The sequence below is a fragment of the Chiloscyllium plagiosum genome, unplaced genomic scaffold (assembly GCF_037043375.1).
Source record: "Chiloscyllium plagiosum isolate Xiang-an unplaced genomic scaffold, Cpla_swu_hap1 HiC_scaffold_5, whole genome shotgun sequence".
Taxonomy (NCBI): Eukaryota; Metazoa; Chordata; class Chondrichthyes; order Orectolobiformes; family Hemiscylliidae; genus Chiloscyllium; species Chiloscyllium plagiosum.
The window spans coordinates 79,554,240-79,571,978 of record NW_028270143.1 but is presented as its reverse complement, the minus strand read 5'-3'; the positions used below and the strand labels follow the sequence as shown (position 1 = coordinate 79,571,978).

Here is a 17,739-nt window from a genome sequence, read left to right as displayed (position 1 = left end):
CAATTATGTATGTTAACAATTGCATCCTTCAAGATGTTCAATTCTGCATTTATTTAATCCATCTCTGAAATTAAACCTTCCTAGCAATATTATTTCTGCTGCCAATATCCTCCTACATGAATATTTATTTTTCTTACTTTAAGAGCTTTTAATTCTGCAACATAACAATGCTGTGACTGTTTACTGCTGTGCTAAAGGCTTTTCCTACATTTCTGAGTAAATTGGAGGACTCATACTTTTAATATAGTCTATTTGAATGAATCTCGCTACCTGTCTTTGTTTCCTTAATAGATTCACTGATTGAATTTCATTGCCTGCAGAATTGAATTGAATTGGATTTATTGTCACGTGTACCTAGGCACAGTGAAAAGCTCTGTCTTGCGAGCAATACAGGCAGATCACAGAGTTTATTAGCACAGATAAGTAAGTAATAGGTAAACAGTGGCAAAAACAAAAACACAGGTACAGTGAATGTTAAGAGTTTGTGAGTCCATTCAGTATTCTAACAACGGTAGGATAGACACTGTTACGAAACCGGCTGGTGCATGTTCAGGCTCCTGTACCTTTGCCCTGATGGTAGAAGTTGTAGAAAAACATTGCCAGGGTGGGATGGAACTTTGAGAATGTTGGCAGCCTTTCCTTGACAGTGGGCCTGGTAGATGGATTCTATAGATGGGAGGTTGGCTTTTGCGATTGGCTGGGCCGAGTTCACCACTCTCTGTAACCATATCCGATCTTGAATGGTACAGGTGCCATACATGGTAGTGATACATCCAGACAGAATGCTCTCGATGGCGCACCTATAAAAGTTGGTGAGGGTTTTCACCGTCATGCCAAATTTCCTCAGCTGCCTGAGGAAGAAGAGATGTTGTTGGGCCTTTGTAACCAGTGCATCCACATGAAGAGTCCAAGAAAGCTTGATGTGGATGACCACTTCCAGGAGCTTGACACTCTCCACTCATTCCACCTCTGTGCTGTTAGTGTGTTGGGGGGCATGAGTAACATCCCGCCGAAAATCAATAATGAGCTCCTTGGTTTTGCTGGCATTGAGAGCCAGGTTGTTCTCAGTGCCTCATTTTTCTAGGTCTTCCACGTCCTATCTGTAGTCTGTTTTGTCGCCCTCTGAGATTCGACCAACTATTGTGGTGTCATCAGTGAACTTGTAAATGGCATTAGTCTGGTATTTGGCAACACAGTCATGGGTATAGAGTGAGTACAGTAGGGGGCTGAGTACACACCCTTGGGGGCTCCAGTGTTGAGTGGTAGTGACAATGAATTATTGTCTCCAATCTTCACTGATTGTGGCCTGTGGGTCAGGAAACTGAGGATCCAGTTGCAGAGAGTGGGGCTCAGTCCGAGATCACTACGTTTAGTAATCAGTCTCGAGGGGATAATAGTGTTGAAGGCTGAACTGTTGTCAATGAGTAGGATTCTTACGTATCTGCTCTTGGTGTCAAGATGTTTGAGGGAGGAGTGAAGACAAGTGAATGAATAACCAATTCCATTTCCTTAAAGGCTTTACTGAATAAATCCCACTCTTCATGGCTCGAAAGATGAATCCAGTTCCTTTATCAGTTTTTTGCAGACAATTCCTGCTATCTGCAGTGTTACTAATACTTTCCATTATTTCTCATGTGCTTTACCAGGGTAAGTTCCATTGTCTGCATCATGGTTTAAATAATGGGTGTCCTACCTTTGCTGTGATCTCAACAGTCTCCGAAGTTTCTTCTTCTACTGGTCCTTATTTGCTTATGATGGTGTTCAAAGTTTGGGAGAAGATTTGTAGCTCGGGTGCTCGTTGTTGTGGTTCTATTCGCCGAGCTGGGAATTTGTGTTGCAGATGTTTCATCCCCTGTCTAAGTGACATCCTCAGTGAAGCCTCCTGTGAAGCGCTTCTGTGATGTTTCCTCCGGCATTTATAGTGATTTGTATCTGCCGCTTCCGGTTGTCAGTTCCAGCTGTCCGCTGCAGTGGCCGGTATATTGGGTCCAGGTCGATGTGCTTATTGATTGAATCTGTGGATGAGTGCCATGCCTCTAGGAATTCCCTAGCTGTTCTCTGTTTGGCTTGTCCTATAATAGTAGTGTTGTCCCAGTCGAACTCATGTTGCTTGTCATCTGCGTATGTGGCTACTAAGGATAGCTGGTCATGTCGTTTCGTGGCTAGTTGGTGTTCATGGATGCGGGATCGTTAGCTGTCTTCCTGTTTGTCCTATGTAGTGTTTTGTGCAGTCCTTGCATGGGATTTTGTACACTACATTGGTTTTGCTCATGCTGGGTATCGGGTCCTTCGTTTTGGTGAGTTGTTGTCTGAGAGTGGCTGTTGGTTTGTGTGCTGTTATGAGTGCTAGTGGTCGCAGTAGTCTGGCTGTCAGTTCAGAAATGTTTTTGATGTATGGTAGTGTGGCTAGTCCTTTGGGTTGTGGCATGTCCTCATTCCGTTGTCTTTCCCTTAGGCATCTGTTGATGAAATTGCGGGGGTATCCGTTTTTGGCAAACACATTGTATAGGTGTTCTTCTTCCTCTTTTTGCAGTTCTGGTGTACTGCAGTGTGTTGTGGCCCTTTTGAACAGTGTCTTGATGCAATTTCTTTTGTGTGTGTTGGGGTGGTTGCTTTCATAGTTTAGGACTTGATCTGTGTGTGTGGTTTTCCTGTATACCTTTGTGGTGAAATCTCCATTCGGTGTTCTCTGTACCATCATGAATAGGAATGGGAACCATGAATACCAACTAGCCATGAACCGACATGACCAGCTATCCTTAGTAGCCACACACTCAGATGACAAGCAACATGAGTTCGACTGGGACAACACTACTATTATAGGACAAGCCAAACAGAGAACAGCCAGGGAATTCCTAGAGGCATGGCACTCATCCACAGATTCAAACAATAAGCACATCGACCTGGACCCAATATACCGGCCACTGCAGTGGACAGCTGGAACTGACAACCGGAAGCGGCAGATACAAGTCACTATAAATGCTGGAGAAAACATCACAGAAGCGCTTCACAGGAGGCTCCCACGCACTGAGGATGTCACCTAGACAGGGGGATGAAACGTCTACAACACAAATTTCCAGCTTGGCGAACAGAACCACAACAGCTTATGGGGGTGGGTCAGCTCACTTGGCTGGATGGCTGGTTTGCAATACAGAGTGATGCCAACAGCATGGTACAATTCTTGCATATGTTGAGATTGCCATGAAGGACTCTCCTTCTCAGCCTCTCCCATGGCCTGAAGTATGGTGGGCCTCAGGTTAAACCACCATCAGGCATCTCTCTCTAATGGTCTGGTAGGATTAGGGTGACCATGTCTTCATTTGCTTTGGTTTCTAAATTGCTGTTTATCACTTTAATATTGGCTTTGTAATTTTCACAGGTCTGAATGAACGAATGATTTATTTGAATAAACAAATTTATTGTCACATGTATTTTAGTGAAAAAAACAGTAAAATACAGTAAAAGGCTTTTTCACTGTCGACATGATCCAGCGCCATTTTGAATAGTTTTAAGAATAAGAAAAGATATAGCTTAAAGACAGTCCATCAGTCCTGAAACAACTCATAATCAACGAAACCTTCACCGACATCCCTCCTCCACCACTATGCCACCACCTACACCTGACCCAACCAATGTTTAAGTCACCACTCTTCAGGTGCCACCTTTCACTGCTAGGCCGATTCTCCTCCGTCATGTCCTCGCCGCTGCCTGCACTGGACCCACCAATGCCAGGATCACACCTCTCGCAATCGGGCCCACCTCGTCGATGGCACTGTGATGCCCTTCCACCATTGCTTTGTTGCCATCAGCACCGGACCCAACCAACAGTCAAATCACTGATCCTCAGGTGTCATCTTTCACTGCCTGGCCTCGCTCGCAGATTCGATGTACAGCTTTCGATTCCCTAACCAGGCCCCATGCTCACCCCGAGAAATTAAGGCTCACTCAACACCTTGCTGGGCTCAGTCTGTGTCAGGCCCACTCACTGCCGCCGATATCTTCCAAGCTTAGGACAAGAGGCAAGTGAAGAAAAGGAGAAAAGAAAAGAAAGAAAAGAAAGAAAAAAAAGGAACAGCGTTCTGACCAGACAAACCCCAGCTCAGGAGCCCTACTTCACTTCCGCCATCTTGATGACTATAAAAGTCTGCAACCTCATTTTAAATGGCTTCCTTTTCTATTGCCATGACTCATGGTGACAACTCACTATAGCAGCAATCCTCCATTTGTGTACTTTACTTCTAACATAACGCAGGCTTCACCTTTACCCAACAGGGATTTCAATTTTACTCAGGGAGCCACCGATGTTCGTTTGATCGCCAGCTGAATCTTGACTGAGGATCACTCCTCAGAATATTTACATCTAATGCAGTTTATAACTGTCTTGGTATGACCAGTGTTCCAGTTCCATGGAGTACCCAGCTCACCCTCTGCTACACACCTCTTATCGGGTCTGAAATGCTTTTTACCAAGGGCTGTAGATCCTGCCTTGCTGAAACTTGCCACAGGTTTCTCTCATCCAGGGTTCTCAAATGTTCAGTTCTTCTGGCTGCCAAATGTACAAGCAGCCTTCCTCAAACTGTAGATTTGAAGAAATATTCAGATCTCCATGAATACCACCTTTTTGCATAAAGCAGTTAAATGGAGTTCATATCCCAAGTCACCATGTAGTAAAATGAAACCTCATCATAGCTTTTCATAGTGTTCGGAGAAATTCAACAGAGCTGGCAAAATCTGTGGAGAGCGAAACAGAGTTTATGCTTCGAGTCCAAAGATTCTTCTTTGAAACTTACTTCAGTTTCAAAGAAGCAACTTTGAACTTGAAACATTAACTATGTTTTTCTATCTCCAGAAGTGCTGCCAGATCTGATGAGATTGTGCAGCATTTTCTGTTTTAATTTCAGGTCTCCAGTCCCTATAGTATTTTGCTTTTATCATCATGATGTATGGTCCAACTGGTAGACTTTGCTGGCACCACTATCTTCTTTCTTGGTAAGGATCGAAAGTCTATTGCGATGGAGGGAAACCACTTGGTAATGTATTGAGAAGGGGTTCTTGTCTTAAACAAGATGTAGTCTATTGAATGATAGCAATGAGATACCAGTTATATTTGGCTTAACAGACATCATTACTAAGACCTATGAGGAAGAATTTGATGTTAGGTCTTCCTCCCTCGAAAACCAAAGTTGTTCTCTCACTCTATGTAAAATGGTCATATTGGACAGTGGTTAATGCTCTCCCTGGTATTAATCCTTTCTGACCCAACACCAGTATACAACACTGCTCCCCGAACCCTGTTCTCAGGCGGACCGCTTTGAAGTACAAAGGCAGCAGATGCAAAGGAACAATACCACCTTCAGGTTCCTCTTCAAACCACACACTATCCTGACTTGGAATTGGAGTGCCATTCCTTCATTGTCACTGGGTAAAAATCCTCCTATCTTAACAGCAATGTGGGTGTCTCTACATTGCACGGATTGCAATGGTTCAAGGAAATTATGAGGGGCATGGATAAGATGAATAGCGAAGATCTTTTTCCCCCGGTAGGGAAATCCAAAACGAGAAGGCATAAGTTTAAGGTGAGAGGGGAAAAATTTAAAAGGGACCTAAGGGGCAATTTTTTTCATGCAGAGGGTGGCGCATGTATGGAATAAACTGCCAGAGGAAGTGGTGGACGCTTGTGCAATTACAACATTTAAAAGGCATCTGCATGAGTACATGAATAATAAGGGTTTAGAGGGATATGGGCCAAGTGCTGGCAATTGGGCCAAGATCAGATTGGGATATCTGGTTAGCATGGACGAGTTCAACTGAGGGATCTGTTTCCTTGCTATATAACTGAATGACACTAAATCAACTCACAAACCACCTTCCCCAGGGCAATAAATGCAGGTCTGGTCAGTGACGCCCACTTGCCACAATTAATGAGGAAGAACTCTTTGGAAACCCTCATTCTAAAGAGTGATGTCTCCACCTTTAAAAATGGTTTAGGATTGTTTCCATTGTTACCCTTGTGGGCCTATGTGTTTCTAGGGCAGCACTATAAAATAGATGGAATAATAAATTTGCATAAATAAATATAAACATTGAAAACTTTGAAAGATGTACAAATAAAATGACAAATTCCAATGTGAAAGGTGAAAAGTGACTGCCTACAGAATATGATTTGTTTTCCAATTTGATAACTCATGCAGTACAATTCAAAATACTGGCATAAAAGCTGCAAATAAAAAGCAAACTCTGGATGAATGAATAAGCAAAAAGATGAAAGTCTTTGCTTTTCTTACAATGCAGACATTATACTTACTCTCTCCCCACACATATTTGCATTGTCGTTCTCTGGTTTTACATCGCCCACCATAGCAAAGCCCCTGAAAGAAATGCGATAAGGTAAGTCCAGAGAAGATAACCTTTGAGAGAGGAATCTGATTCACTAAAGGAGCAGTCAAACTCCAGTATGTACCTGATCACTGCCGCAGACGTAGCCATCCATTTTATGCACATTTGGTGGACACTTTAAAAAAGAAGAACGAGGTTTAAGGGATGACACAAAATATTTCCAGAGGTGACATTCAAATTAGGAGCAGGCGGAGGCCATTCAGCCTCTCAAGCCTGCTGTGCTATTCAGTAAGATCATGGCTGATCTGACTGGAACCTCAAATCCACCTCCCTGTCAACAGTGAGAAGTTTTTGCCACCGTGCTTAACAAGAATCTACTGACTCGTGTTTAGACTAATCAAGGTCACTGCTTCCATTACCTTTTCAGGAAGAGAGTTTCTAAGACCTATGAGCCCCTGAGTGAAAAAGGTATATCCAGATGAACCTGATTCAAACAGTGATGCTTAGTTCTAGATTCTCCCATACGAGGAATCATCTTCTCCATATTTACTCCAGAGCCATGATAATTTGTATGCTTTAAATTAATTTCCCCCTACTCTTCTAAACACGAGCAAATACAAGTGCAGCCTGCTCATCTTCTTCTCTGAGATAAACTGCCCATTCCGGGTACTACTCAAGTGAACCTTTTCTAAACCATCACTGCATTTGTGAAAAATGCATTTATACCTTTCCTTAATTAAAGTAACTAATACTGTGCAATGCAATCCAGATGCTTTCTCATCAATGCTCTCTTTCAATGAAGTAGAATCTGTCAATGTTTGCATTCCTTTCTCCTTGTAATAAGTGATAACATTAGCTTTATTTACTTTAATTAGCTTTAATTACTTGCTGGATCTGCATACTAACCTTCTGTGATTTAAGCACTAGGACTGCCAGATCCCTCTGCATCTCAGAGTTCTGCAATCTCTCACCACATGCCAAAATGGGAAAGTTCCTATTTTACCACCTTTTGCCGTATCTTTGCCCAGGCATTTGAACTATTTAGATATTTTTGTAACCTTCTTTTGTCCTGAGATTAGATTAGATTAGATTAGATTCCCTACAGTGTGGAAACAGGCCCTTCAGTCTGACCCTCCGAAGCATAACCCACCCAGTCCCATTTCCCTCTGACTAATGCACCTAATACTACGGGCAATTTAGCATGGTCAATTCACCTGACCTGCACATCTTTGGACCTCTTCACAGATCACTTTCCTACCTATTTCTATTATAAGCAAATTTGGCAACCATACCTTATGACCTTCATCTGACTCATCTTTATCAATGGTGAACAGCTGAGGTCCCAGCACCAATTCCTGTTGCATAATTCTCATGACATCCTGCCAACCTGCCGAATAGGCCCATTTACACGTACACTTTACTTCATGTTAACCAGCCAATCTTTTATCCATGCCAATATGCTAACCCTGCCTACACTATGAGCTTTTATTCTCCACAATAATCTTTGACATGACACCTTTTCAAATGCTGTTTTGAAATGTGAGTAGAACACATTCATTGGTTCCCTTTTATCTACAGCATTGGTCACTTTCTGAAAATACTCCAGCTGATATGATCAAGCAATCTGGATTTATACACATTATACTTGTTAATATTCTGCATGAATCACATGAGGAAGACAAACAAAATTGATACACTTTTTAAAAAACAATTTGAGTTCTCCTACAATAATGCAGTGATTTGGTTGGCTCATGGTATTATGTAGATCAATCACAAACACAAAACTGCCTAGACAGCATCAGTGATCTACACAGAGTATCACAGCTTTTTGAATATCACTATATAACTACATTTTTTTGTGTAAAACTCCGCTCTTGCTATATTAACGCACAGGCAGCCAAAGTTGATAGAAATATATTAAGCATTCATACATTAACATTTGAAAAGTGTAAAAAGTTGTAGGTTCAAAACCCAGCCCAGATGAGGAGCACAATAACCTCGGAACAAATTACTGCAAATGTTGTAATCTGCACTGAAAACATCAAATGCTGGAGATCATAAAGGACCTGACAGCATCCATGGGAAGAGAGCAAGCTAATGTTTTGAGTTTAGATGACGCTTCTTCAGAGCTGACGTAAAGTGTGGAGGGGACAGCATTGATGCTATAGTAATGCTATAGTTAAACTATATAAATAAATGTTGTACCCTCCACATTTTACTTCAGCTCTGATGAAGAGTCATCTAGACTCCAAATGTTAGCTTGCTCTCTTCCCATGGATGTTGTCTGACCCCCTGTGATCTCCAGCATTTGTTGTTTTCAGAACAATAACCTAGGCTGACACTCCATTGCAGTAATGGCTGAATGCTACACTACTGTAAATAAGATCACTGTTAAACTGTAACTCTGCCTGCTTTCCTAATTCAACATGTCAAATCTCATTGGTACAGTTCCCAAAGAAGAATAGGAGAGTTATCTCCAATGTCCTGGTCAATATTTATCCCTCAATCAACATCACAAAGAGATTATGATGCTCACTACCACACTTCTGTTTGTTACAACATGCTGTCCTCAAACTGGTTATCAGGTTTCCTACATTATAACAGTGACTATACCTTTTAGATATCTCAATGGATATAAAACATTTTGCAAAATCCTGAGTTGGGAAAGCTACTGACAAATGCAAGTCCCGTTTCCTTTTAATTTTAAGGGCTTTCCATAAAATACATTTTACATTAAATACACGGTAAGAAATCACCTCACTAGAATTTCCAGTGCAGGTCTCATGAATGTCACAATCATTTACTTCCTCGCGACACACAAAGCTATTTCGTTGAAACTGCAAAAGGGACAAACAATAGTCAATGTCTGAATTTTAATTAAGTAATGGTCATTTTTTGAATGTTGAAAAAATTAACATTGAATTAGCAATGTGGACAAAATAGGACAGAATCCTGAGATTTTGAGACCAAATATGAAGGCAGGTCAAAAAGCAGGAGATATTTCTGCTTGGGCTGTGTCAGGTTTCCTCATGAAAGCATGTTCTTCTCAGCTGATTGTATATCCATGTCCAGGCAAGACACCAAATCTAAACCAAAAAAAAATCCTGCAGATGCTGGAAATCTGAAACAAAAAACAGAAATTGCTGGAGAAACTCAGGAAGTCTGGGTGCATCTGTGAACAGAAAGCAGAGTTAACATTTCGGGGCCAATAACCCTTCTTCAGAACATCATTAAATGTATTAAGGCATTTGTGGGGAACATCAATAACATAGATCAAAGCAGCTAGTCCAGAGAGAGCTTGTTTTTTTCAAAACATGTCAGTTAATATAAATGGATTAGAATAATGATTTGTCTACGCACAGTGCTTACTGGGGCTTACTTGTAGCTTGAATGAAGAATACCAAATGAATACATTGAAAAGATCTCAATACCAAAACTAACTCTATTACCTACAAAAAATAATGAAGCAATGAAAAAGTGCATTTACTTTAGCAGTAAACAAGCACAATTGTAATGTGTTAACCTCTGCATCTTAGTGCGGCTAGATCTTTATTCAAATAACCTACCTAAGTGTGTATGTGTACTTTCAAACAGTAACAGTGCTCATCATAAAGGCACTCAATTCACTCAAATAATTGCATCTGAACAATTAAATAAACAAGGATTCAAAACCAATACTTTTACAAAAATATCTTTCTGATAAGCAACATAGAATAATAACTGAACTTGTGTGACAGATTTACTCTCATGTTTTATGAATAGGAAGTTGGTTTATTGAAAACGAAAAGGTGAATCTTATATTTTGATAAAATAAAATACTAGCTGATTGTTCTCCCACTATGACTGGGTGTTTGCTGAGTTAAGTGTCCTTGATCTGTTTAGCTTTTAGGGATGTAAATCCATTTGCACTGTTTGCTTAAAGACAAAATTCCAAAATGAACAGAGAATGCTGGAGAAATTCAGCAGGTTTAGCAACATCTGTGAAGAGAGAAACAAAGCAAATGCTTTGAGTCTGGTATGACTCTTCAGTTGTATACTTTTTCAGAGCATCTAAGGTCATAGTTCTGATTGCACAACGTGTAGGAAATTATGTAAACAAGAGACTTCCCATTGACCCTAAATACTCAGACAGATAATAGAAGTCACTAGCATTTATCATCCATTCCTAATTAATTTAAGTAATTTTGGGCTAATAAAGTCATCTTAACCAACATATTAACACACAATCACTGGCATAAAAAAATTTACCTGACAATCTTTACAACAAAGTCCATTGCTGCATTTGGCTCCTTTCACAAGAGTGCACTTTATACAGCAGTTTTCTCCCTCCTTGCTACATTCCTGTTCAGATACAAAATAACTTGTTTTATGCATTGGCAATTTAAATAGAAATTATAAGTACATACACGGCAATAATTACTGCTCAGGGTGAGTGTTTTATGCAATGTAATAGACCAGTGCTGTCCAACAGAAATCACTTACAAGTCATGGGTGCAGCTACAATTATGTCATTTTTGCCAGGTGCTTTGATTTTATTTGAAAATACCATCCACACAATACAGAACAAAATGTACTGTGAATCTGTAGTTTTAAGCAGCATCTATCATCATTCAATATGAAACTTTTCAAACATTCACTTTCATTAACCTTTCCCTGTCATGATGAATGGAATGAAAGATTATCAGGGGTATGCAGGGAATGTAGAACTGAGGCTAAAATCAGATCAAACATGACTTTTTTGAATAGTGGAGTCAGATCAAAGGACTGAGGGATATAGTCCTGTTCCTAGATTGTACGTTTATCAAAGAACACATACACTCAGCTTTCTGTCGCACAATTTTATTAACAAATGCACAGTAAAATTAAAATAGACAAATCCATGCTATATAATTGAGTAGTGAAACCATAAGGATAAGATCAAGATTATTGACAAATCAAATATGCATTTTGCTATAATTGTGCAAGATATACAGAATTTATTACCAGGAATACTGATTAATAATTGCCGATTCAGTGAAATTGCATGGTATCAATAAATTCATTCACAATATAATTATGTCTTCTTTCATACAATAAAATGTTCTTTTGTTAAAAATACATTGGCAGCTTCTTGTAAATTTGTTCATAAATGCAAGTCCAGGGTAAACAAAAAGAAAAATATAAACAATGTTCTATATGGATCTAATTTGTCTGATATTACCATCAGCTAGAGTCACAGTAACTGCGTCACATGGAGTGAACCCATGGTGGGGAAACCTAACACTAGACCATCTAAATCTAAGACCACCATGCCAGGAGAGGAGGTATACTACAAATGATTCAATTCCTCCAGGTAAGGGAATAATTGGCAAAAATGAAGAGAAAGGAAGACATGGATGGGATGAAGAATATCTCAGAAAGGGTTCAGAATGTTCTCAAAGGGGAGAGGGATCAGCAGGATGTCATTGTATACATTGGAACCAATGACACAGGAGGAGAAAAGGATGAGATTCTGAAGAGATAATATAGAAAGCTAGGCAGGAATTTAAAAAGGAGGTCCTCGAGGGTAGTAATATCTGGATTAACCCCGGTGCTACAAACTAGTGAGGGGAAGAATAGGTGGATAGAACAGATGAATATGTGGCTGAGAAGCTAGTGCATGGGAGAAGGGTTCACATTTCTGAATCATTGGAATCTCTTCTGGGATAGAAGTGACCTGTACAAGAAGGACAAATTGTACCTGAATTGGAAGGGGACTCGTGTACTGGCAGGGAGATTTGCTAGAGTTGCTCAGGATGATTTAAATGAGTAAGGTGGGATATGGGACCCAGGGAAATAGAGAGGAAAGAGATCAATCTGAGACTGGTGCAACTGGGAAAGGGAGCAAGTCAAACAGTCAGATCGGGCAGCAACAAAGTAGAGAACAAAGTAGCACTGATAAATTAAACTGCATTTACATCAATGCAAGAGGCAGAACAGGGAAGGCAGATGAACTCAGAGAATAGTTAGGAACATGGGACTGGTATATCATTGCAATTACAGTAACATGGCTCAGGGATAGACAGAACTGGCAGCTACATGTTCCAGGATACAAATGCTATAAGAAAGACAGAAAGTGAGGCAAGAGAGGAGGGGGAGTGGCGTTTTTGATAAGGGATACCATTACAGCTGTACTAAGGGAGGATATTCCCAGAAATACATTCAGGGAAGTTATTTGGGTGGAACTGAGAAATAAGAAAAGGATGACCACCTTATTGGGATCATATTAAAGATCTCCTAATAATCATTTGGAAATTGAGACACAAATTTTTAAGGAGATTTCAGTTTTCTGTAAGAATAATAGGGTGGTTATGGTAGGGAATTTTAACTTTCCAGACATAAACTGGGACTGCAATAGTGTGAAGGGTTTAAATAGAGGGACATTTGTTAAGTGTGTACAAGAACATTTTCTGATTCGGTATGTGGATGTTCCTACTAGACAAATTGCAAAACTTGACCTACTCTTGGGAAATATGGAGGGGAAGGTGACTGAGATGTCAGTGGGGGAGCACGTTGGGGCCAGCGACCATAATTCTATTAGATTTAAAATTGTGATGGAAAAGGATAGACCAGATCTAAAAGTTGAAGTTTAAATTGGAGGAAAGCTAATTTTGACAGTATTAGGCAAGAACTTTCAAAAGCTGATTGGGGGCAGGTGCTTGCAGGTAAAGGGACAGCTGGAAAATGGGAAGCCTTCAAAAATGAGATAATGAGAGTCCAGAGACAGTATATTCCTGTCAGGGTGAAAGGGAATGCTGCAGGTGTAGGGAATGCTGGATGTTGAGAAAAATTGAGGTTTTGGTTAAGAAAAAAAGGATGCATATGTTAGCTATAGACAGGAGAGATCGAGGGAATCCTTAGAAGAGCATAAAGGCGGTAGGAGTATACTTAAGAGAGAAATCAGGAGGGCAAAAAGGGGACATGAGATAGCTTTCGCAAATAGAGTTAAGGAGAATCCAAAGGGTTTTTATAAATACATTAAGGACAAAAACGTAACTAGGGAGAGAATAGGGCCCCTCAAAGATCAGCAAGCCAGTCTTTTTGTGGAGCTGCAGGAGAGGGGGGAGATACAAAATGAATATTTTGCATCGGTGTTTACTGTGGAGAAGGACATGGAAGATATAGAATGTGGGGAAATAGATGGTGACATCTTGAAAAATGTCCATATTACAGAGGAAGACGTGCTGGATGTCGTGAAATGTATAAAAGTGGTTAAGTTTCCACTAGGGTGTACTTGGGAACTCTGTGGGAAGCTAAAGACGTGATTGCTGGGCCCCTTGCTGAGATATTTGTATCATCGATGGTGTGCTGCTGGAAAAGCGCAGCAGGTCAGGCAGCATCCAAGGAGCAAGAGAATCGAGGTTTCGGGCATGAGCCCTTCTTCAGGCTCATGCCCGAAAAGTCGATTCTCCTGCTCCTTGGATGCTGCCTGACCTGCTGCGCTTTTCCAGCAACACACTTTCAGCTCTGATCTCCAGCATCTGCAGTCCTCACTTTCTCCTAGCATCATCGATAGTCTCAGGTAAGGTGCCGGAAGACTGGAGGTTGGCTGATCGTGGTGCCACTATTTAAGGAAGGTGGTAAGGACAAGCCATGGAATTATAGACCAGTGAGCCTGATGTTGGTTGTGGGTACGTTGTTGGAGGGATACCTGAGGGACAGGATTTACATGTATTTGGAAAGGCAAAGACTGATAAGGGATAGTCAACATGACTTTGTGTGTGGGAAATCATGTCTCACAAACTTGAGTTTTTTGAAGAAGTAACAAAGAGCATTGATGAGGGCAGAGCTGTGGATGTGATCTATATGGACTTCAGTAAGGTGTTCGACAAGGTTCCCCATGGTAGACTAGTTAGCAATTTTATATCTCATGGAATATGGGGAGAACTAGCCATTTGGATACAGAACTAGTTTGAAGGTAGAAGATAGAGGGTGGTGGTAGGGGGGTTGCTTTTCAGACTGGAGGCCTGTGACCAGTGGAGTGCCACAAGGATCAGTGCTGGATCCATTACTTTTCGTCATTTATATAAATGATTTGGATGTGAACATAAGAGGTTTGCAGCTGACACCAAAATTGGAGGTGTAGTGGACAGTGAAGAAGGTTAACTCAAATTACAACAGGATCTTGATCAGATGGGCCAATGGGCTGAGAAGTGGCAGATGGAGTTTAATTTAGATAAATGCGAGGTGCTGCAGTTTGGAAAGCAAATCTTAGCAGGACTTATACACTTAATGGTAAGGTCCTAGGAAGTGTTGCTGAACAAAGAGACCTTGGAGTGCAGGTTCATAGCTCCTTGAAGGTTCAATTGCAGGTAGATAGGATAGTGAAGAAGGCAATTGGTATGCTTTCCTTTATTGGTCAGAGCACTGGGAGGTCATGTTGCAACTGTACAGGACATTGGCAAAAGTGAGGACTGCAGATGCTGAAAACCAGAGTTTAGATCAGAGTGGTGCTGGAAAAGCACAACAGATCAGGCAGCATCCGAGGAGTAGGAAAATCGATGTTTCGGGCAAATGCCCTTCATCAGGAATAGAGGCAGGGAGACTCAGATGCCAACTCGAGGACACCTCCTCCTACCGCCCCCTCCAACACATCTCATCCACATCCTGCACCTCTGCCCTCAGACCCCACTCCTCCAACCGTAACAAGGACAGAACCCACCAGTCCTCACTTTCCACCCTACCAACCTTCGCATTAACCGCATTATCCACCGACATTTCCGCCACCTCCAAACGGACCCTGCCACCAGGGATATATTTCCCTCCCCTCCCCTTTCCGCTAAGACCGTTCCCTCTGTGACTACCTGGTCAGGTCCATGCCCCCCTTCAACCCACCCTCCCATCCTGGCACCCTCCCCTGCCACTGCAGGAATTGCAAAACCTGTGCCAACACCTCCTCCCTCACCTCCAGCCAAGGCCCCAAAGGAGCCTTCCACATCCATCAAAGTTTTACCTGCACATCCACCAATGTCATTCATTGTATCCGTTGCTCCCGATGCGGTCTCCTCTACATTGGGGAGACTTCTCGCAGAGCGCTTCAGGGAACATCTCTGGGACACCCGCACCAATCAACCCTAACACCCCATGGCCTAACATTTCAACTCCATCTCCCACTCTGCTGAGGACATGCAGGTCCTGGGCCCCCTCCACCGTTGCTCCCTCACCACCCGACGCCTGGAGGAAGAACACCTCATCTTCTGCCTCAGAACACTTCAACCCCAGGGCATCAATGTGGACTTCACCAGTTTCCTCATTTCTCCTCCCCCCACCTTACCCCAGTTTCAACCTTCCAGCTCAGCACTGTCCTCATGACCTGTCCCACCTGCCAATCTCCCTTCCCAACTATCTGCTCCACTCTCCCCTTTGACCTATCACCTCCATCCCCACCCCCATTCACCTATAGTACTCTTTGCTACCTTCCCACCCCCACCCCCACCCCAATTTATCTCTTCACCCTGGAGGCTCCCTGCCTCTACTCCAAATGAAGGGCTTTTGCCCGAAACATCAATTTTCCTGCTCCATGGATGCTGCCTGTGCAACCACCTGAAAGCTAGTGCTTCCAAATAAACCTGTTGGACTATAAACTGGCATTGTGTGATTTTTAACTTTGTACACCCCAGTCCAACACTGGCGTCCGCAAATCAGAAACTGTAGTTGTTGCTTCTGTTGCTCTTGTTACAATGTTTCTGATTGTATCATCTCTGTTGACAAGAACAAGATCCTCAAACAGTTTTATCTGAAGTTTATTTCTCTTGATCTTATTGTTGTAAAGCTCATGGCTCACTGCCTCCAATTCTTGGGGCGGGCAAAGGATCTATGTACAAGAAGCTTGATGGTATTGCTGAAAATAAAACACATTTGTCAAAGATTTTGTCTTGCACATATCAGGGCAGTTTACAAGAAACACCAAAGTAAAGAGAAAACAGCACTTAACAAATATGAGAGGAGGATTGGTGTTGAATGATTGGAAAATGGACATTGTGTCGTACCGGAGTTGCCATTAAGAAAACACCAGTTAATGATGTCAGCCTGTGAACTGACAAAGTTTGTGTGAATTTTAAACAGGGTAGATAGACTTTGATTGTCACACTATTACCTTGAGAAATGAACCAGTGAATTGCTGTCATCTGCATCCTGTGTATTAATTCTGAGCAACATGTGAATCCAGCTGTTTCACGCTACTATAGCCAGGCATGGCACAAGTGTTGTTCACATTTCACAGAATGCTATTGTCAAACCAAAAAGATGTTCTATGTAGCATACAAATGCGTAATGTAATATATGAATTTCACTGTGGTGTGATGCCAGGTAAGTAGACTACAATCCCAAAGATCAGCAGATCATATTAAGCAGCATTTCCCTTTTACTGTTTAAAACAAGCAAGATACGGGTTGTATTCTGAGTCAGTCACTTGCAAACCTCACAACACTGACCAGCACTTAATTTGTTTCTGAAACTGGACAAGATTTGCTGGATAATCACAACTATGTGCAATATTATGCTGACAACTAATTTAGGAGAATGTCAGGTTAGGAGAATGGCACACTTGCATTTACTGATATACATAGGGACCTTTTCTTTACCATCAGAAAGAGTATCTACAAGCAACTGTTACAATACAACACAATAAATGACACACAATTTAAACAGAGCTTTGCATTTAACTGTTGGTTACCATTAACTGGTTGTTCTCCATGGCAACATGATGGCAATCAGAGTCTACTTGTTAATCAATCAGCACTTTCTTACAGTATATTCAGTGTTTTCTCTTTACTTTGACATTTCTTGTGAATTATCCTGATGCATGCAAGATAAAATAAAACCTTGACAAAATGTACTTTACCTGCAATATTCAAGTTCTATACCAACAACCAACTACAAGCTTGGAAACACAGACGTATTGGATGTCCCACAAAAATTAATCACAATGCATTTATAAATTGTTAGAGCATGTTTGTTCGTTCTCAGCCATTCTAAAGGTCAGGCCATATGCCTATCAGGCAGGAAAGCAGTAAGCCAGAGGATTTCACATAAGTAGGAGATGGAGGAGCAGGGATTTGATAGAGGATGGAATTAGTGGGTGTGCAGTAGGTTGCTCGTGAATTGGGAGACACACATGGGGAGATGGGATTGTTGGAGATCAGATAGGGGAGTTATCTTTTGTGTCGGGTAAGGTCTAAATTGGTGAATAGAGGTTAGTCAGAAATCAGGAGGTGGGAAGGGTCAGACATCAGGAGGTGGTGGAGTCAGAGACAGTGGATGAGTAGGAGATCACAAGGTTGGGTACTTGAGGAATGGGTGGTGCACATTCATCAATTGTGGGATGTGCCTGAGGTTTGCTTGCTTGGGATAGCTGAAACACCCCTTCTCCTGGCCTACAAATAA

The 17,739-nt window shown here is 41.6% G+C and overlaps 1 protein-coding gene across 7 annotated transcripts in view; it reads right to left on the bottom strand.

Moving 5' to 3' along the window:
- The window catches only part of adam22 (ADAM metallopeptidase domain 22), a 390,158-nt gene that overhangs the window by 84,995 nt on the left and 287,424 nt on the right, over window positions 1-17,739 (bottom strand). For all 7 annotated transcript variants that reach the window (XM_087987353.1, XM_043690348.2, XM_043690349.2 and 4 more), the window contains exons 17-20: window positions 10,585-10,677; window positions 9,093-9,173; window positions 6,461-6,511; window positions 6,305-6,368 (exon numbers count right to left, since the gene is read on the bottom strand). In XM_087987353.1, coding sequence (XP_087843479.1) covers window positions 6,305-6,368; window positions 6,461-6,511; window positions 9,093-9,173; window positions 10,585-10,677 — 289 coding nt within the window. The remainder of the gene's footprint in view (window positions 1-6,304; window positions 6,369-6,460; window positions 6,512-9,092; window positions 9,174-10,584; window positions 10,678-17,739) is intronic.